This window comes from Dasypus novemcinctus, chromosome 13 (assembly GCF_030445035.2).
Source record: "Dasypus novemcinctus isolate mDasNov1 chromosome 13, mDasNov1.1.hap2, whole genome shotgun sequence".
NCBI lineage: Eukaryota > Metazoa > Chordata > Mammalia > Cingulata > Dasypodidae > Dasypus > Dasypus novemcinctus.
The window spans coordinates 1,783,666-1,805,805 of NC_080685.1; the positions used below are offsets into that span (position 1 = coordinate 1,783,666).

The 22,140-nt window shown below is 39.3% G+C and overlaps 1 protein-coding gene across 1 annotated transcript in view; it reads left to right on the top strand.

Moving 5' to 3' along the window:
• The first annotated feature begins 762 nt into the window (after positions 1 to 762).
• The window catches only part of AHCTF1 (AT-hook containing transcription factor 1), a 99,091-nt gene continuing 77,713 nt past the window's right edge, over positions 763 to 22,140 (top strand). The window contains 4 exon segments of the mRNA XM_058275358.1: positions 763 to 906; positions 13,283 to 13,410; positions 15,162 to 15,415; positions 19,190 to 19,367. Of these exon segments, the coding sequence (XP_058131341.1) occupies positions 13,290 to 13,410; positions 15,162 to 15,415; positions 19,190 to 19,367 (553 nt within the window). The 5' untranslated portion in view covers positions 763 to 906; positions 13,283 to 13,289.

A 22,140-nucleotide genomic window follows, 5' to 3' on the forward strand; every position in this document is an offset into this window, starting at 1 on the left:
CACAGGAAGCTGCAACAAAGAAACGAAATTCCACGAGGAAACCCCAGAGCGGCCACAAATGTCCAAATTGGGGTAACATCTGTGGGCAGGAGCGCACGCTCGGGTACTGAAAAAATGCTGGAAGGAGAAAAAGGACCTTTCCTCAGACGCCCGGTGCCCACGTGGGGCAGGAGAAGCCGGAGCGCGGGACGAGAGCCCCGACGGCGGCGCGCGCCGGGAGGCGACCCCGAGGCCGCGCCCGGGCCGGGAGGCCGCAGCGGTTGCCGCGCGAGGCACGCCGGGGCCCGTCTCTCCCGCCCCTCCGCTCGCCCGAGGCAGGGCGGCCCCGGTCTCCGCCAATGACCCGCCGCGCGCGAGCCCGCCTCCCCGGCCTCCCTCTCCCTCCCCCCGCCTCCCCGGCCTCCCTCTCCCTCCCCCCGCCTCGGTCTGTGGAGAGTTTGAAAATTCCCGCGGAGCCGGCGGGAGAGGCCGCAACGCTCGCGAGAACTCGGGCCCCCGCGGCCGCCGTCTCCTCCGCCGGCGCCGGCCCGCCCCCTGCCCGCCCCTCCCGGGCGTGCGCGCCGCGCTCCGCCCGCCCGGGGTGATGCGCAGAGCGGGGCCGGCGCCGCCGCAGCCGAGGGGGCCGAGTCGCGAGGGCGAGGGCCTGGCGCCGGGGCCTGGGCCGCGGCCGCGTCTCCGCCGCTGAGCCGCCGCCCGCCCGCCGCCCGCGGGAGCGCTGTCGGGGCGCGGCGCCGAGGGCCGGGAGCGCCGCGGGGGAGGCCGCCGCCGGCGGGGCGGAAGTGTGCGCGCTCGGCCGCGGCGCCCGGGTCTCCCGGGAGATGCTGTGACGGGCCCGCCCGGGAGCACGCGCGCCTCGCCTCGCCCCGGCGGACTCGCGGCCGCGGCGGCTCGGTCACCCGCCCCCAGGTAGGGCAGGCGGGCCGGGCCTGGGCGGGAGCGGCGGCCCGAGCGCGGGCCGCGGCCGGCCTCAGGCCCCTCCGGGCGGCGGCGGCGGCCCGGCCGGCGGGCCCGGCGCGAGGGGGCGACTGCGGGCGGCGGCCCGGCCGGCGGGCCCGGCGCGAGGGGGCGACTGCGGGCGGCGGCCGCGGCGCGCTCGGGGGCTCGGGCGGGTTGCGTCAGCTCGGCCCGGGCGGAGCGGCGGCACATGGCGGCGGGGAGCCCCGCCGGGCCCGCCTCCCGCGCCGCGGGCCCGGGCGGGCCTCTGCCCTGGAAGCCGCCCGCGCCTCGAGCCCGCCCCGCGCGGGGCCCCGCTCGGGCGGGTCCGGGGCGGGGAGGAAGTTTTAGGTGGACTCGCGGTTCGCGGCGCGCGTGGTCGGAAGAGGGAGAGGGAAGGAGAAACGCGTCGGGAGTGCGTGTTCGCTCGTCTCACTGGTCCCCACCCGGAAGGCCGGGCACGATGACTTTACGGGGGGTCGGCTGCTTACGGGTGGGGGAGACGGGCTGAGGTTCGCGCAGTCCACGAGGCTCTTACTAGCTGTGTCTACGTCTCCCCCCCCTTCAAATAGTTTGAGAATTTTTTGGAAGAACCTCTGTGCTTGGGAGCACAAAATATAGGTAGGTCTCTTGTAAATTCTAAATTCGTTTTATTCTCATTATCATAAAGCGTCTGTGGACTTTAAGAACCGTCTTCCTTAGAGACGAAATTAGAATAAATTGATTTATTTTGGAAGATTTTACCGGGGATGACGAGCCCAGGTCGGTGATATTTGAGGGATGCTCCAAGTGTGCCAAGCGCTGTGGGAGATCTACTTTCAGTGCGGTGATTTTTGATCCTAATTTTCCAATAATTCTATCAAGTGTCACCACTTCTCAAAACGACCATTTTTTTTTTTTTTAGAGATTGCCATAAAGCAATTATAGGAGGAGCATATCTTGATTTAAAAGGAAAGAAAACATTCACTTTCACTCCTTAATGTGAAGTTTTTAAGGGACCTTTTTTTTTTTTTTTAAGAATGATGAGGCCTCATTTCTCTAGCTTGAAGGTCTCTGCAAGTATCTTCTATCTATCCACAAATTTTATGCGTCAGCTATTCCAGTTTATTCACCATTCCTAGGCCCATTTTCCTTAAGATGCACTTGGATGTTTCTTTACGCCTGGAGTGCAATCCCTGTCTTTTTCAAATTCTCAAATTTCCAGTTTTTCTTAGCCTGCCTTCTACCTCTTTTCACCTTTTCTTTCCTTTCCTTATTCCGCTTCTTCCCTGGGGTTTCAAATATGTACCTCTATGGTAGCATTTATTTCTCTGTGTCTGATATTCTAATGATTTACTATAATAGCACCTTTTGTAGAATGTAAACTCCTTGAGATCAGAAAGTAGGTCATCTTTCTGCCCTTGCATTCTCCTGTGTTTTAAAATAGTAGGTGATTAATAAATGGTTCGATTAAATTTGAAAGAACTGCTAAAAGATTGAAGTTTCTGGGTCCACTCATAACTTACATTTAAATCATAATTATTAGTCTTTATTAGACAGAAAAAATAAAATTGCATGTGAAATGTTTTGTATAAATGTTTGCTCAGAATGTATTACGATATTATTTAACAGCTAGATTAGAGTTCTAGATTTGAGTTGTGTTTTCTGCTGTGGAATTCAACTATTTCAGAGACTTGTATTTTGCACAAGAAAATGACTTACAGTATTACGTTGTAATTAAATACATTTTGTTTTTGCTTTTTAATTCTGAACCAGTATATGTAAAAACAAGCTGGGACCAATACTGAGTGTTTAAAAAATTGCTTTTACTGTTTCAATATGTCTATTCCATATCCCTGCTAAGTGTTACCAACATGCTGAGAATCTATTAGTTGCAAGTCATTGTGACCCTGTGGAATGCTGAGGAATACGTGATGATTTTTGCCTTTTAGAAATTCATAATGTAGTGGGAAAGACAGAGGCAAACACTAGTAATGAGGTTTAAAAATCATATTTAGAATTGGTAACGAAGGTGGAAAGGAATGAGCTCAGAGATGAGATTCAATAGGAAAGGAAGGATCTGCGCTGTGCATCTAGTCCTTGAGTGATGGTGGGATTTGGGCAGGTGGAGGAGGGGTGAGCATTAGTGAATGAATGATATTGTAGGAAAGGCCTGGCTGGTGAAGGAACATTGATTTTGGGGGTCAAGGTTGTAAAGATAGTTTGGAACTACGAGCTGTGGAGGCCCTGGTTGCCTTTAGGCTGAGGTGTCAGTTTTTACATGTGGTGAGGAGTTATTGAAGGCTTTTGAGGAAGGGAGTGATGTAATCTTATCTGTGCTTTTATCAAGAAAATGGACGATTTTTTCATTGCCAGCAGAACGTTCCTGCTTCTTCCTATCTAGACTTTGGGAAGGAGTTGAAATTTTGTAAATCACTTTTCAGAGGTTGCTAATCCTGGCATGTCATAAAGACTAGGAGTCTATTTAATTGTACTCAGTGCTAAACATAGCTGTCCAATGTATATTGTGAACATACATGACTTTGGCTTTCAATAAGATATAATTTTAGAGGTTTTTAGAAGTTCTCTTCAGTGTGCTTAAACTGTTAGAAGTCACACTGTAAATAAGACACTTGAAAGGTCTTGAAACCAGTTTTTGCCCTGTGGATTCATAGGCTGACTTCTAAATTGGAAAGCCTGTTTCTTTCATTTACTTAATATTTTTTTAACTCCTTTGTGCTGGGCACCACAATAGGATTAAAGTCAGAGAGATAAGCACTCCCCTTTTCTAGAAGCTTGGATGTGAAAGGAAGACAGTGCAGAAGTAGAAAATTACATATACTGGTTACTGGTGGAACCTGGATTTAAAGTAATTTCTGATTCAAAGTTTCTGCATTTTCCAATATCCTGGATGGAACCTGTGATTGTTTTACAACTTGGTGTTTCTCAGACACTAACGGCTTTACGAAAATTATTTTTCCTCTTAAAATAGGCACCAGTATATTATGGAAGTTTGAAGACACTGTGATTCCAATGATCATCAGCGAGTAAAAATAATAAATTCCTTTGGCTATGTGGAAGCCAAATCTAATGAACTTGAAGGACCCAGAAGTGAATTATAATTATTATCCTAATCCTAGAAAGTAATTTATAATACAGAGGGGTGAGATGAAGGTAGGGAAATACTTAGGATGGGAGCTAATACACTAAAGAAAGAGCAGAAGCTGTGGATTCAGCCTTTCGTTTGTGTGCATCCAGCATTTTAGCATGTAGTAAGCTCTGGCTTGAATGAATTCAGAAATAAACTCAAGAATTGATAAACTTGTTATACACAATGTCAGAGGTAAGGGAAGGATCCCTACAGCCATTGAGCAGCTTCAAGTATTCAGTGTTACACAGTCTTTACATTTAATTTCTAAGTTTCTACCGATGGCACTGACAACATTGTTACGGTGTTAACCTTTTGGGTAAATAGTTGGGCCATAGGCTAAATCTGATCTCTAGAGATACTTGGGACCTTTTAATATTTGAAAACATAAAAATTGGACTAGCACATGCACTATACAGCTCTGGGTTCTTCTGATGGGTTAATGTAATATTCAGTTTATTTCTGCATAACAATATACAAACTCAAGATTACAAATGTTCTACAAAACATTTTACTTTTATTTTAGATTAAATTTTCTTTGTAAAATTCATTTGATATAAATTTATAGTTACGTAAATTTTATTTTTAAGATCCCTTCCCCATTTTGTTTCTCTCTTAAGATTCAGAAGTCCCTCTATTTTGGGATTTGGTGAACAAGTCAAACGGACATCTCTTGTCTCATCTCACCCTCTTAAGATGATAATTGTGTCTTCTCCCTTGTTTTTTTTTCCTTCAGGACCATTGATTCCACCCCCCCGCCCCCAGAAAAGTTTTTTCCCCCAAACATCTAATATCATTATCTGTTTGTGGTAGCCATTGAAGCAGGTTTTTTCCTTCAAAAAAGTAGTATAGTATGCTTTGTTTCTCAGAATAGTAATAAGGGTCCTGAAACTACAGGACGGGTATGGTGTCAGTTTTATCTGAAGATTTTTAAGTCTCATTAATGCCTCGTACATAGAAATTGCTTCATAGATTTGGGTTTCCGTTTCTCATTCCTCTCCCCCTTTGGGTCTACCTTTGGATCCATTTGTAATTTCATATTTCTGTATCTTGTTGAGGAAAGAATGTCTTTTTTCCCCCTAGAATGAATACCTAAATTGTCTCAGGATTATCAGTTAAAGTTCTTAATTTTCAAATGATTTAAATGTTTTCCTTGTTTTCAGTAAAATAATGAGGTTTCTAGTCTCTTGCTTTCATTGATTTATTTCTCTGTGTTAATACAGTATTACTTTTATCTCCTCAAAGTATTTCCCTCCAAACATTGCTTTTACTGTGTCTTACAAATTTTGATGTCATGTTTTCATTTTTATTCAATTCCACATGCTTTCTAATTTCCCTGCTAATTTCTTCTTTCACCCATTGGTCATTTATAAGTGTGTTATTTAGTTTCCAATATGTGGAAAATTTCAGGTTGTTTCTCTGTTACTGATTTCTAATTTAATTCCGTTGTGGATAGAGAACATACTTGTATGATTTGAATCCTTTTAAATTTATTGAAACTACTTTTATGGCTCAGAATGTGGTCTGTTTTGGTAAATCATCTGTATGTGCTTGAAAAGAATGTAGTTTGTTGTTGGGTGGAAGGTTCCATACGTGTCATTTAGGTTTAGGTTGTCTTTATCTTTGCTGCTTTCCTGTTTGGTGGTTCTGTCAATTCTTGGAGAGGTGTTGAAATCTCCAATTATAACTGTGGATTGTATGCTTCTCCTTTCATTTCTATCAGTTTTTACTTCATGTATTTTTAAACTCTGTTATGAGATATATAAATGTTTAGAATTGTTAATGTTCTCTCCATAAATGATCCCTTTATCATTATTAAATGACCTCCTTTATCCTTGGTAATATTGTTTGCACTGAATTTTTTATCTGATCTTAATGTAGCTGCTATTTTTTGTCCTTTGTTCCCATTTTCCTCTCTCCCATCCTTTGGATTGATGATTGTCTTTATGATGTTATTTTATCTCTTTCAATGTCTTATTAATTATCTTTTTGGTTTTATTTGTTTTAGTAGTAGTTTTAAGTTTTAGAGTATACATCTTTAAGTTACCACAGTCTGTCTTCAACTTTATAGTATATCATTTTATGTATAGTCTAAGAACCATACAACATTTTCCTCTCTAGCCTTTTGTTCTATTTTCATACATTTTGCTTGTATGTATTCTGTGAACTCCTTAATATATTGATGTTTTTGCTTCAAATTGACGATTATCTTTTAAAGAGATATATGAAAAATGACTTTTTACTCACATATTTATCATTTTTTATGTTCTTTATTCACTTGTGTACCTCCAGATTTCCATTTGGTTTCATTTGCCTTCTGTCTAAAGGACACCCTTTAACATTTCTTGTGGCTCAGGTCTCCTGGTGATTAAGTCTTTTTCATTCAGGTTTTGTATGTCTGAAAATGTCTTTATTTTGCTTCATTTTTTAATAATTTTCAACTGGATATAGAATTTTAGATTAGACAGTTTTGTTTTGTTTTTTCCTTTCTTTGTTATCCCAGCCTTCTGGCTTGCCTTGTATCCACTGAGAAGTCTCCTGCTTCTTATCTTTGTTTCTGTATGCAGTGTGCCGTTTTTCTCTGGCTACTTTTAAGATTTTCCCTGTATCAGGTGATTATGATGTACCTGGTGTAGGAACTACATATATTGCCATCCATGTTTATTGTGCTTAGGGTTCACTGAGCTTTATGCATTTGTGGGCTTCTAATTTTCATTATTTAGAAATATTTTGGCCATTTAAAAAAAAAGTTTTCTATTCCTCTTCCCCTTTGGAGACTCCAGTTATACTTACTAGGTTATTCCCTAGTTCCCTTTTCTCCCTCTCCCCCACCCCCTCCCATTTTTTTTCCTGTATTTTATTTGATACCTTCCATATCTCTTCTTAACATGGATATGCCTTAATTTCCCTTCTTGAACATACAGATTATAGCTAGAATAGCTGATTTAATGTCCTCATCTAGTGATTTTATATTCTGTAATGTAAAAATCTGTATTGTTGGTTGATTTTTCTCTTCATTATGGGTCATATTTTCCTGCTGCTTTGCATGCCTGGCAGTTTTTTATTGGTCGCCAGATGTTGTGAATTGTGAATTTTACCATTAGAGTTCTGGATATTTTTGCATTCTTTGAGCTTTGTTTTAGGACAAAGCCAAGTTACTTGAAAACAGTTTGATTTTTTTTAGGATTGCTGTTTAAGCTTTTATAGACAGGACCAGAGCAGCCTTTTAGAACAGGGCTAATTTTTCTCCCCAACCCTGAGGAGGTCAGTACCTTTCTGAGTACTCTTCTCTGTCCCACGAGTTAGGAGGTGTTCCCCTCTGAAGCTGTCTTGGCCTTGTGTAAGCTCTGGGGTGGTTTCTCAGGGTCCTTTTCAGCGGTTCTCTGGCCACTGGTAGCTTCCCTCACATGCTCATGCCGGTCGCATGGAGGTTGGGGTTCCCACTGCAGGTTGCTGGGGCTCTCTGTTCTGTGATGCTCTGCCTGTGAATTCTAGTTCCTTTCACTTCTTGGAATTCTCAGCTGTCTCCTCAATTCGGGGACCCCTCTAGGCTCTGTTGTGGCTCTCCCTCCCTGCCCTGTTTCCTGGAAACTCTACGGAAGCTAGGACAGTTAGTTACCTTGTTTTCCTTTTCTCAGGGCCCTGCTGATGTGTGCTGCTCTGTCTCTTCTTCAGTATCTGAACCTTGTTTCTTATATTTTGTCTTACTTTTTAGGTGGCAGGGTAAATCTGGAGTGGAAGTTAAAATTCTCTTTTAAATACTGTGGTTTTTTTCTATGTTTTAGTATCAGTTTGAGCCAGTACTACTATATCATAATCTTTTTTCTGCTAAAAGCATTTTAAAAAACCTACCTTGCTTAAGAGAGAAAATATTTGTTATACCTAATTTTTAAAAATCGCTTATTGTGCATTATTTTTTCAGATGAACTTTAGGTTCATTTTGTTAGTGTCTTTGAAAAATTCCATTGGGATGATCTTGTGTAGATTGCAGTGACTGGAAATTATTTCCTTAATTGGATTGCAGTAATCACGGAATTTTTTTTTTTCCTTAATACTCGTTAGCACTCCCTTGAATATACTTTGGAAAAGCTACCATGTGGAATTCTTAAGGTTTTAGTAGATCTTCAGAATTTACTTAGATTTTAAGTTTAAAAGAAAAGAAATGTATTAACTTCAGTCGACTGCTAAACTGGTTTTATCAAGAGTATAGAAGCTCCTCAAAGAAAGAAAGAACATCAGATCATTGTGATTCTGGCCTTTTCCTACCCAAATTCTTTCAAATATGACCTGTTCATCTAAGTATAGTGCTTTCAGCAGCTAGAGCTTGAGCGTAGAACCCTCATGTAAGTCTTAGCAATTATTGTCATAATTGGAACAGTTAGCCTGTATTATTAGGTTATACTTTTGGATTTTTTTCGAATAACGGAAATAAAATTTCAGTTTTAATGACTAGGAAATCTGAAGCATTGTACCCTTTTAGATTTTGAGAGTTAATGGTGGCATATGTAAGATTTTTTTTTTTTAGGCAGTTTATTAGATGCTTGTCCAGAAAAGAACATTTATAGCCTGAGCAGGAAATTAAAACCCAGATGCTTTGTTACCTTTTTGAGTGACCTTTTCAAATACATATTTTTTTCACATAAATATTTTTTTGGGGAATAAGTACTTGCCAGTTACAGAGTTGGGTAGAAAATAGGAATGACAAGAAAGAATAAACCAGAGACTAAGAGACCATTAGAGTAGCTAGAGGTCAGGCCCTTACCAAAGATGAAACGTTAGAGGTGGAATAGAAATGCTGAAAAAGAATGCAAAAATATTTTGTTGGTAGAATGGCAGTTTTCGGTGACCACTTATATTGTATGGCAGGAAAAGAGGACAAAGGAAACCGTTTTTTCATGTATTCAACCAATATTTTGTGTCCCTCTGCAATGTGTGAAGTACCAATTAAATTGGTAAGTAAGGGACATATTTGCCCTCTCAAAACTTTTAGTATAGTTGGGGATACAGAAAAAGAGAGTATGCAGTGTGATAAGTGCCATGATAGGGAAAGTACAGGGTCATTGGGGGCGGATAGGAGAACTACAGCTTAGTCCAAGACATGGGGAATGAGAGGAGGAACAGTGATTAAGGGAAGTTTCTTAAAGGTTTTTTTTTTAGACAGTTTATCGAATGCTTGTCTAGAAAATCACATTCATAGCCTGAACAGAAAATTAAAATTCAGATGTTTTGTTACCTTTTTGAGTCTTAGCTAAGTCCTAAAAATTTCTGGGTAGCTGAGGGAGGAATAGAGAAAAAGAAATAAAATTTGTGGGGAGGAGGAAAAGATTGCCTCATTTTGGAAATGTTGAATTTGAGATATCTTCGGAGCATCCAGGTAGAGAATGGTTAGGGGACTGTCGCTTTGAGGGCTTTGTGGTATTGCCATCATGTGGTATTTGAAACCATGGGCTGATAGGGATTTCTCAGGATAACCTGAAAAAGTGGAGTATCATCCCTAAGCGATAAGAATTCTGCAATTGCCAGGTCAAAAGATTTGTCCATGTAAAATTAGGATCTGGCAGATTATCCTACAAAAAGTCTATAGCAATTTATGCTCTCATTAGAGTATGTGCACATGTATGTTTCCCTGTATGTACCTTCAGCACTGGTTGGCAAATTGGTATCTCATTATTTAACTCAGCATTTTCTTGATTGTTAGTGACATTAGGTTGTTTTGTGTCACTCTAAGATTATGTAACTATTTCTTGATTTTCATAGTTTTATTTTAGATTTTTTAAAAGTTCTTTTATATAATTTATTGATTTTGTAAAAATGTCTGTTTAGAAAAATCCAAGCTATCCTGAAACATATATAGAAAAAAGGGACAGTGCTCACCAAATTTGGACCACACAGAAATAAACAGAGCTAATGCTTTGTGAATATTCAGACTTCTCTGTATGCAGCTGTAGACAGAAGAATTCATAGAGACTCATTTTTATTAAAAACTTAAGAAAAGTCTATTTAAAGTCTTTAACAGTTAATGTTTTAATATGGGTTTCAGTTTGATAGTACTGATGGACTTTCTTCTGTGAGAATGGGCTGGGCTGTATCTAGTCCTTGCTGTGGGGCCTGAGCTACTGGGCATGGCTTGTACCTGGACCGCTCTCTGGTCAGAGTGTAGCCTGCTCCTGTGGGCTTTAATGCCTTTCTCAAAATAAAGCAGCACAGTGCCCTGGGACCATTCTTGTCTCTGCTGAGGTCCCAGGATATAGTATCTGATGAGGCTTCTAGGCATGGAATTTTCCTGGAGTTTTCCTAGGGTTATCTGTTTACCTTTTCTGTTTACTTCTATCTAAACTGAAAGGTGTTATAGAGAAGTCTCTGGATTTTATGAATTTACCTTCTTCTGTACTACTTCTGCTATGTTTATAGTTTTATTCATTTGCTAGATATTAGGGGAGTGATGTATATTATATGTATATGTGTGTATTATGTATAACTTCGTGCAGAACGAGAAGCAAATCGTACCAGTGCCCTTCGTTGAACAGTACAGCACCTCCATGCTGCTTTGGAATGCCCAAATATTCTTTTTTTGTCTGCTGAATTTTTTGGTTCTGTATCTGGATTAATTTACCCGTTTCCTTGAGCTGTTTGTCTATTTCTAGCTTATATCACATTGTTTAGTAATTACGATTTTATAGTATGTTTTTACTACCTGTTAAAGCAAGTTCCTCTTTATTCTCTCATTTGGTTGTTTTTAATATTTGGCTGTTAGGAATAATTCTTATAAAAAGAATAGTACTTACATATACTGTCTGTGTATGTCTCATATATTTTTCACATGGATATATAACAACATCTTAAATCAGTGCTTCTCTATTCTCAGACAATAAGGGCTACCGATGCCTCTTTATTTAACTCCCACACTAGCCATTATTACTGTTTTTATTCTATATAGTCACTGTTTGTTTAGAATTTTTCATATATTTACCATTTCTTCTACCCGCCACTCTTTGCATCTCAAACCATCTGATTACTTCTACTTGAAGACTTTTTCTAGTTTAATTTATTTAGAATTCCTTTTAAGGAGGAATCTATTGGTAACAAACTCAGTTTTTGTCTGTCTGAAAATGTATATATTTCATATTGATTCTTTTTGTTTTTTACCATTAACTCCAGTCTGTGGTTTTACTTAAGGTTCACTGTGTAGTGCAGTTCCATGAATTTTTAAAAAAGTTTTAATTCTATTATCATATATACAACATAACATTATCTTTATTCTGCCTAGGATTCACTGGACTTTGTGATTTCAGGAAAATGGTGTTTCTCCACAAATCTGGGGAACATCTCTTAGAATATTGCCTCTATTAGTGTTATATTTGCTGGGATTCTGTTTATACATATGTTAGGTCTTTTCCTGTTGTCCTTAACTTTTAATACTCATCTTTCTGTGTCTCTGTGCTGCACTCTGAATAATGCTGGGAGCTCCTGCTCATCTACGTGTTGTACCTATCCTTTCAGTTTTTGTTGGATACTGCATGTAGTTGTAATACATTCACCTTGCTCCATTGAGTTTTAAATTTTAATTTTTCCTCTCTAGAAGTTCGGTCTTTTCTAGATCTACTTGAACAGTTTTCTTTATAGTATTTTAAAAGCTTTTCCTCATTATCAAACTAAATCTTTGACTTTAAACATAGTAAACATTTAATAATCTCTTACAAGTTCACTATCTGAAGTCTTTCATAGTCTGATCCTATTGGCTCTTTTTTTCTCTCTCTCTCTCTCTCCTTCCCCCGCCCCCCACCGCTTCCAGTTGTCTGCTCTCTCTGTCCATTCGCTGTGTGTTCTTCTGTGACCACTTCTAACCTTATCGGCGGCACCGGGAGTCTGTGTTTCTTTTTGTTGCGTCATCTCCGTATGCTCAGTGCCATTCTTGGGCAGGCTGCGCTTTCTTTTCACGCTGGGTGGCTCTCCTTACGGGGCGCACTCCTTGCGCGTGGGGCTCCCCTACGTGGGGGACACCCCTGCGTGGCACGGCACTCCTTGCGCACATCAGCACTGCGCATGGGCCAGCTCCACACAGGTCAAGGAGGCCCGGGGTTTGAACCATGGACCTCCCATGTGGTAGACAGACGCCCTAACCGCTGGGCCAAGTCTGCTTCCCCCTATTGACTCTTGATCATGGTATCTTTGTATGTTTTATTTTTACTGTGAGCTCATTTTCTTTAGAACTTTATCTTTGAGAATTCTTTGAGATTTCACAGGCTATTTGGTTGTTTCTGTGGATTGCTGGGTGCATTACCAACCAGAAAGTATTTTATATTCTTCACCTGAGGTTTTTAAGATGGCGTAGCTTGAATTCTGGCCACAAACTTGTGTGAAAGGAAATTTTCAGGGTAGAGACTCAGAGCCTGTCTGCCTAATGGCTGTTTATCTCTTACTCAGCTTTACATTGATAATAGCCCTGTTAAGTTTAATGGGGTGAGGAGAGGCTCCTATTACCCTGAGGCTTTACCTTCTGCCTCTTTGGACCTCTAAGCTCACTACCTGAGGGTTACGCTAACAAAGCTTACAGGGCTCCCCAAATTCCTACTTTCTCTTCACTTTTGGCTTTGCCAACTCAGTAATCATTCGGAAGGATTCTCTCGTATTTTAATGCACATTTTTGTTTAGTGTGGGAGGGTCCTTTCAGGGAATCTAGTCTACTGTATGTTGGAAATGAAAGACAAGTTTGATTTATCTTTTCCTATCCAGTGAAAGACATACTTAGTTTCTGAGGTTACTGTTGGTTTGTACATTTTTCTTGAGCTTTCTTCCCTTTTACTGAAGAGATGATTTTTATAAATACTTCATTCCCCACCCCCCCGCGCTTTTTTAATGTGTTGATTGAGAGTACGTTGGGCAATAAGATGAATTGCACTGAACCATTTTTCAAAGAATCTTGGAAATGTATATCCTTAGAAAATATGGCTTAATCAGTCTTTACTTTCCAAGGGTAAGTAGGCTGGGAAATATTTTCCTAGAAGAAAATATCTTGGATCCAGATGCATATGTTATGTATTTTTAAGTCAGATTTTCTTTCTAAGTTTTGTTACTTTTGTGGGAGGGTTTTTTCTTTTTTTTTTCCTGACTATAGATAATTAAGTGTATTGCAGTATAATTATATCAGTATGCCTTTTAAAAATAAAAATATATGTAGTGGAAATATATGGGACTTAATCACATTTTTAAAAAAATTTACAGTGGAAGTATGCGAGACTTAACAGCACAAGTGACTAGTGGCCTTCTGCAGTTCCCAGAAGTAACTGTCCAAGCCCTTGGAGAAGACGAGATAACCTTAGACTCTGTGCTACATGGAAAGTTTGCCGCAGGTAAAATAATGTTGCTGAGAATTTACTAATTTCATTGATTTGTAAGGTAAATAGTAGTAAATATATATTGCACTTTCTTTAATGTGAAAGAAAAACAACTTGGATAGTGGTCTTACATAAGTATATAGCATATATAATCCTTTATACTTTAAAACAAATTTTCAATGAATCTCTGATGTGTTTGGGAGGTTACAGTTAATATTTCCTTGTTAAAAATACCCATATTTTTTGTGCCTTTTGGTATTGAATATCTGCATTTGGGAAGGAGAAATAATATACAATTCCTTTTTCTTTAACCTGATTGGTGATGAGTTGCAATTGCAGCCTAAATAGTCTTAGGTATAGAAAAATCTGATGATAGGGTCCTGTATGATAGAACATTTTCAGAAAGTCTGATTTCTTAGTTCCATTAATTTGAACAAGATTTAATGTATTGTTTAAATTGTATAATAGGGCAGAGAACCCTGCTAATGATGCTATTATAGCATGAATTTCAGCCTAGTGCAAGAGACTGGAGAAGACTTTTCTGAAGATGAGTTTCACAGCCATCCTTCCCAGTAGGAAGGCAGGCAGCAAAGGATCTGAGTCAGTTAGCCATTTATAGTGGTGTTTGCTTGAATATTAAAGTAGTAACAGCACTTTCTGTATGCCAGGTGCAGTAATGACTTTTCATTGAGATAGGTATTAGAATTTTCTAAGTAAGCCCTGTTCTGTATAGCTGAAACTCAAATAAGCTAAGTAACTTGACACCAGTTAATACAGATAGCAAATAGCAAAAATGAGCTTTGAACCCAGGTAGTCCTTGTTCCTACTCCACCACACTGTTTCCTTAGAATATATGGCTTCCTTCATCTATAATCTAGTATATCCTGCTGACTACTTGATATTTTCACTTGGATATGTGACAGCCATCTCAAATTTAATATTGTATGCTTCATTAATATGTATCAATAAAATTGGTTTAAGAAAAAAGTTAATACTACCCATGTGGTTGCTCAGGCAGAAATCCAGGGTTGTTCTTGATTCTTTTCCTTTATGTACCTCCTTGTCTCTAATTCATCAGCAAGCAAATCCTGTTCTTAAGGTGACTCTCTCTGCTCAGTCTGTGCCTCTGTCCATAGTCCCCATCCAAGCCAAAAGTATTATCTTCTCCCTATTTCTACTCTATGTTCCCCCCATTGTCCATTTTCTGTTTAGCAGCTGGAGTTACATTTAACAACGTAAATCAGGTTGTCACTTCCCTGTAAACCCTGCTAGTCACTTGACATTGCATGCAGAATAAAATCCAAACATAACTAGTAAGGGGTGGGGGGGAGGGCAACAAAAAGGGGTTCTCCTGTGCTAGTTATGCTTTTTCTTCTCAGTTACATTGTAAGCTCCTTCATGTATCGTATTTTATTACTCCTACAGCTCCTTGTTCAAATCCTTTTAGGTATAATATAATTAAAGTATGAGTTTTGGAGTTCGATGGACTTCGCATTCACTTTGGGCTCTGCTACTTTGTAGTAATGTGACTTTGGGCAAGTTATTTAATTGTATTAGGCTTTAGTTGCCTTTTTTCTATATGGAAGCACAATGAGGAGTAATAAGATAATGTATTAAGTACATAGCATGGTGCCTTTACTGAAAGATTATTTTTATTGCAATAGTAGTTTATTAAAGGAGCTATATTTTATATAAAATAACTAACTGATATTTAGTTTTGTTGTATAAATACAGTATCAATATAAGCAACATTTTTTTTCTTCTAGGGAAAAATGGACTTGCTTGCTTGACTTGTGGTCCACAACTTGAGGTAGTAAGCTCTGTAACAGGAGAACGATTATCTGCGTATAGATTTAGTGGAGTAAATGAACAGTCTCCTATAGTCCTGGCAGTGAAGGAATTTTCTTGGCAGAAGAGAACTGGATTGTTAATTGGCTTGGAAGAAGCAGAAGGGAGTGTTCTCTGTCTTTATGACCTTGGTATATCAAGAGTGGTTAAAGCAGTTGTTCTCCCTGGAAGGGTAGGTATTGTTTAAGATATCTAGACTTTGCTGCTTTTAAAACTGAACCTGTATTGGTTACCCAGGAACGTTCACTTTGTGAAAATACTTTAAGCTGTGCATTTATAATTAGTGTGCTTTTATGTAAATGTTATTTAATAAAAAGTTAAAAAGAAAAAAAGAGGTTAAATGCTAATGATACATTACGAACTCTCTTTTTCTTGGATAGAAAAATAGCGATGACATGCAGTGTTCTAATACTCTCTTATATGAAAAGTATCACCTGAGTCTTGTTATTATCTCTAGTAGTGTTTTATGAAGACTTTGAAAGTTCATAAAATGTATATTCATTACCACAAGATTTTTAAAGTGTCTTTTCTCCTTTGAGACTATAGACTTGGAGCAATATAGAAAACATATCCTTATGCTGTTTAAGATTTTAATAATATCTTTGAGTAACTAATAATCACCATTTATGAATTCTGATGTGAACGTGTTTTCCATATACCAAACACCTTATCCAGTAGTAATTATAGAAGTATTTTGAGTTCTCTGTTGTGTCTTCAGCAGGTTTATTGCTTCTCTTCTTATCCATGGTAAGAGAATAAAGGATAGACTTAGAAATACACACATATACAAATATAAGTCATAAAAGAATGAATTTTTTATTTTCTTCCCCTCCCCCTCCCTGCTGTTTTTGCTGACTGTCCATTCGCTGTGTGGTCTTCTGTATCATTTCTCTTTTTGTCTTCTCTTCTCGTCTTTTTCCTCTAGGATTCACCGGGATTTGATTCTGGGAACCTCTGTTGTGGAGAGAGGTTTCCTGTCAATTGCGCCACCTCGGTTCCTGATCTCTCTTGCGCTTCACCTTGACTCTCCCTTTCATCTCTCTTGTTGCATCATCGTCTTGCTGTGTGACTCACTTGGTGGGCACTGGCTCACTGCACGGGCACCCCGCTTGTTACACGGGCACTCGGATTGCCACTTGGGCACTCGGCTTGCGTGCAGGCACTGGCTCACCACATGGGCGCTCATGCGGGCACTGGCTCACCACGTGGGCACTTACGTGGGCACTCGGCTCACCACGTGGGCACTCGGCTCACCACATGGGCGCTCATGTGGGCACTGGCTCACCACGTGGGCATACATGTGGGCACTCGGCTCACCCCGTGAGCACTTACGTGGGCACTCGGCTCACCACGTGGACACTCGGCTCACCACGTGAGCACTTACGTGGGCACTCGGCTCACCACGTGGACACTTGGCTCACTATGTGGGCACCCACGTGGGTACTTGCTCGCCATGCGGGCACTGGCTCACCCCATGAGCACTTACGTGGGCACTCGGCTCACCACGTGGGCACTCGGCTCACCACGTGGGCACCCACGTGGGTACTTGCTCGCCATGCAGGCACTGGCTCACCACATGGGCGCTCATGCGGGCACTGGCTCACCACATGGGCGCTCATGCGGGCACTGGCTCACCACGTGAGCACTTACGTGGGCACTTGGCTCACCACGTGGGCACTCGGCTCACTGTGTGGGCACTCACGTGGGTACTTGCTCGCCATGCAGGCACTGGCTCACCGCACAGGCACGCTTTCTCTTTTACACCAGGAAGCCCCAGGGATGGAACCCAGGTCCTCCCATGTGGTAGGCGCAGGCCTTATCACTTGAGCCACATCCGCTTCCCAGGATGAATTCTTGCCACGCATTATGTGAAAAAAGTGTACATTTACATGCACATATGTATGTATGCATATGTGATGTGTAATCATAGAAAGATAAAATTCATAAAGAGGGATCTTAATGACAAAATAACATGCTTTTTTAAAATGAGGAAACTGAGGTCAAGTGTGGTAATGTGGGCATCTGAAGTAGTTTATGGCCTGGTGTCTTTTATTTACTTGTCAGTGGTGGTGGACAGACTCAAGTGGAAAAAAGAAATTTAGAGGCAGAGTTAATTTATCAATTTATTGAGTGCTTACTATAAATCAAGCTATGTGCTAGGTTCTGGGGATAAGTAGATGAATTCAAACTTGTTCCATTCTTTCAAAGAGCTTGTAATCTAATGAGAGAAGACCAACAAATAATATTACAGCAAAAGTTTAACACATACTTGGGTAGATTTAATTAAGCACCTGGAACATGGAGAACATTTGGATAGATTTCTGCTCAAAAGGGTTGGACACTTTAGGCAAAATGACCAAATGTAAAAAGTCATACTACATGGAGCATTTAGAAAACTCCAGGTTTAACTTGAATGACTGAGGGTAGACTAGTATAAAACGCTCCTTAGAATGGGTTATGCTGGTGTGAGAATAGAAGCAAGGAAACTTGTAGTTTAAGCACCTAACGATGAGAAACTGAACCAAGGAAATTATAACAGAAATGGAGAGGGTGGGAGAGGTTCAAAATATATTCAGGAGATAATATGGACAGGACCTGGTGCTCACTTGCATGACTGTAATCGAGAGGCAGCAAGAGTTAGTAAGTTCCTGGTTGCTCACTTGAATGGATAGTTGCTGTCATTCGAAGAGGAAGTGTAAAGAAAGGGATTGGAGAAGTGTGATTGTTACCTTCATAACATGTTCAGTAAGCTATTTTTTGACTATGGCAGTGTCACCTCTTAAATTTGTTTTTAAATGCATTGTTCTAAAATTAAGGTAGCATTATCTATATAGTATTTATATGAGGAATGCAGACTTGCACAGGGTACTTCACCGAGGGAACTGAAGATAATATGCTTTATTATTCATAGACATCATTGCCATAATTTATGAGGAAGAAAATCCATGAAATTAAAGCTTTCAGAATTAGAAAGCACCATGAAAAGCTTGTGTACTAATGGTATATAGACAATGAGGCTTTTGTCTGTAATAAATTATAGCCTGAAAAATATTTTAATCTTATATTAGAGCATTGATATCAAATTTCCTCTTTTCTTTCCAGGATATTCATCAGTATTATAGTAGAAATCACCAAATACTTAATCATCATATATCATACCTAATTAATTTTTGTGAATTTATAGGAGACAGAAAGAAAGCTAAGTATAAAATAAAATATAGACTATTAGGTTTAGACTTATAAAATTTGACCCTTGAAATGAAGGGGAAATATATGAATTCATAAAGTATAGTACAATTTTCTTTAAATAATTCACATCCTTACTGTCAGTGATCTAGTCCCTACCAAAGCATTGTGTGAAGTCTATTATATAAACCTTTTAAAGAAGGTTAGATCTCTTTAAGCTTTAAGGCATAAACAGGAATTAAACATCTTCTATTTGGAGATTTTCTAGTATGACTCTTCTTTAAGAGAAGAGACAATATAATGAAACAGTGGCTTGTTAAGAGCTTTAAAGTCAGAAAAATTTAGGTTTGAGTATTTACACTTAATGATTGCATGACTTGAATAACTCAGCTAACTTTTCTAAGCCTCTTTTATACTTAAACAGATAATTATACATAATCTAATATCAAAAGGTTACTGCAAACATTAAGTGAGCAAGTTAGCACAATGTCTGGCACATAGTAAGCTCTCAATAAATACCATCAGTTATTCCATCTGCATGATTATTTAATATATTTAAAGAATGTTATAATTCCTAATATGTCTGAAGATTTCATGATGTCATTATTCAATACAAATTTATGGTTCTATATTTGAAAGTGTTTAAAGCTTTTATAATAGCCTGAATTAAAATTTCAAATGATAAAACTAGTTTGTTGTATTTTTACTTGTATTTTCTCACTCTGTGAAAGAGGAGTAAATCCATCTCCTTTATTTCTAGGTAACAGCAATTGAACCTATAATTAATCATGGTGGAGCCAGTGCAAGCACTCAGCATTTACACCCAAGTCTGCGATGGCTTTTTGGTGTGGCAGCTGTGGTAACTGATGTTGGACAGGTCCTTCTCATTGACCTGTGTTTGGATGACTTATGCAGTCAGAATGAAGTAGAGGCATCAGGTAAAATTAGTCATTCTTTACCAGAAGCTCAAAATTGAGAACCTGAAAATTGTGATGCAATGGATTGGTTTGGGAGGAAAAAGGTTTGAAAAAATTATATGAAAACTTGTTTATGTGTCTTTCTTTCCTTTATCATTTGGCCCTGGGGACTGTGGATACTTTTTGTATGAATTAACTCTATTTGATGAAGTGTACAAAATCTAAAGTAGGTCTTGGAAGAGGTAGGGATAGAGAACTGTTGCTACCAAAATTCAAAGAAAGTGAAGAAGAGACAGTTTTTTCCTCTTTAATATTAATGTTTACATTAATACACTCTCTCAGGTTGTTTGTTTTTCTTTCTTTCTTTCTTTTTTAAAATTATGGCATCATTAAGTAATTGGTTTATATAGAGAGGAAAGACCTAACCAAAAAAAAAAACCTATAAAAATGTGTTTTGCTTAGAAGGTTTCAGACAAAGCAAGAAAGGGCTCTGACCCTGAAGAGGACAGTCTTGATTTTAAAGCAGTTCTGGAATATCAGTGAAGATCTATCTGTACAGTTGTTGATCAGCTATGAAACAGATAGAAACTTTCCCTACTTCATCCAATTTGTAATGAACTTAATTAGTAGAGATTTTTAGTAAATAATAAAATTGGCTATTTAAAACTAAGCGTGGTAAAAATTGTATTTCATCAGCAATTGGCTAAAGAATCAAATCATTTGAATTCAACTTAAATCTATAAAATATAATCCAAAAATATTTAACTTGGTAGAAATAACGGTCACATATGCACTTAAGAAAAGGCACAAAAAGCCAAAGACCCTCTTAGTAATAGAACTGCAATCTGTAAAATTTTGATGTGTATTGAGACCTGATTGATTCATAAAATCCTGGAAAAGAATTGACTAAAGAAAATGCTAAAAATGAATTTGGAGAATATTAGAAATGATTTAATTGCTCCTTATAGAATATTGATCAAGGGATTAGTCTTAATGGAGTTTTGCCCTGCAGTGTGCTTTGTAGACGATATCATAGGTGTAAGGCTAATTAAAAGGTAGAGTTAAAATAGCCTTTATTTCAAATGTTTGTAATCAGGTATATTCAGCATAGTATAAATTTATAAAGGAAGTCTTTGGATTGTGATCAGAACCATTTGAGAATTATGAAACAACATAATAAATCTTTTTATTTATTTCCCCTTCTCCCCCCCACCCCCCACCCTGGTTGTCTGTTCTCTGTGTCTATTTGCTGCATCTTTTTATTTGTCCGCTTCTGTTGTTGTCAGTGGCATGGGAATCTGTGTTTCTTTTTTGTTGCGTCATCTTGTTGTGTCAGCTCTCCGTGTATGCGGAACCATTCTTGGGCAGGCTGCACTTTCTTTCATGGTGGGTGGCTCTCCTTATGGGGCACATTTCTTTGCGCGTGGGGCTCCCCTACATGGGGGACACCCTTGCGTGGCACGGCACTCCTTGCACGCATCAGCACTGTGCGTGGGCCAGCTGCACATGGTAAACAATTTTATAGCACCAAAAATTGAGTTTTGGAGTTTAGGTCAAAAGTTTTTTTGTTTGCAGAAGTGATTTATGAGTGCAGCTATTCAGACTTCACTTAAATACACAAAGTAATAGAAACTGAAGGTCTGAACATTATGCTATAAATACTGTTTTGCATCTTTTCCAAATGCAAGAATATCTTTTATATCTTTTTCCAACTTTGGTACATATAGGGTTTACCTTACTCCTTTGAATTTTTGAATAAGCTTGTAATATTCAATTGTATGAACTACTATTTACTTTGACAAAATTTAATCACTTGCTATTCTCTGAAAAAACAGTAAAAAAAAAACAAAGGAATTGGAAGGGTAACTGTTCAAGTACAACGTCATACAATTTTTCGTCTTCATGATAGCATTGAGGGAGCCTCATCTTGAAGTTTTACCAGTATATGGACCTGAATCTTTTTTTTAATATGAAAAATTTTAGACATGCTCAGGTAGATAGAAGAATTCAAGAGCTCTCTATCCCATTACCCAGATTCAAGTTAACTTTCAATATTTACCATATGTGGCCTACTTTCAGCACTGCTGTTCAACATTGCACTGGAAGTTCTAGCCAGAGCCGTTAGGCAAGAAAAAGAAATAAAAGACATCCAAATTGGAAAGGATGAAGTAAACCTTTTTTTTTTTTTTTTTTTTGCAGATGACATGATCCTTTATATAGAAAATCCCAAAGAATCCGCAAGAAAACTAGTAGAGTTAATAGTCTGTTTTGTTTCTCAATACCAGCAATGAACAATCTGAAGTGGTGGGCATTAAGAGAATTCCATTTACAATAGCATCTCAAAGAATAAAACATGTAGGAATAAATTTAAACAAGGTCAAAGACTTGACTGAAAGAAATTAAATAATTCCTAAATGAATGGATGGCATCCTGTGTTCATGGATTGGAAGACTTACTATATTAAGATGTCAGTACAGCCCAAAGTGATCTACAGATTCAACACAATCACTATCAAAATTCCAGCAGCCTTTTTTTGCAGATAATAGACTAGTTCATTCTTATTCATATGGAATCAAAAAGGCTTCCAAATAGCCAACACAGTCTTGAAAAACAAGACCAAGGTTTGAGGTCTTACACTTCCGAATTTCAAAATATATACAAAGCCACAGGAATCAGAACAATATGATATTGGCATAAAGATAGCCATAGAAACCAGTGGAGAGAATTTAGAATCCAGAAATGAGCCCACATGTTGATGGCCACCTGACTTTCAGCCAGGTGCCAAGGATATTAA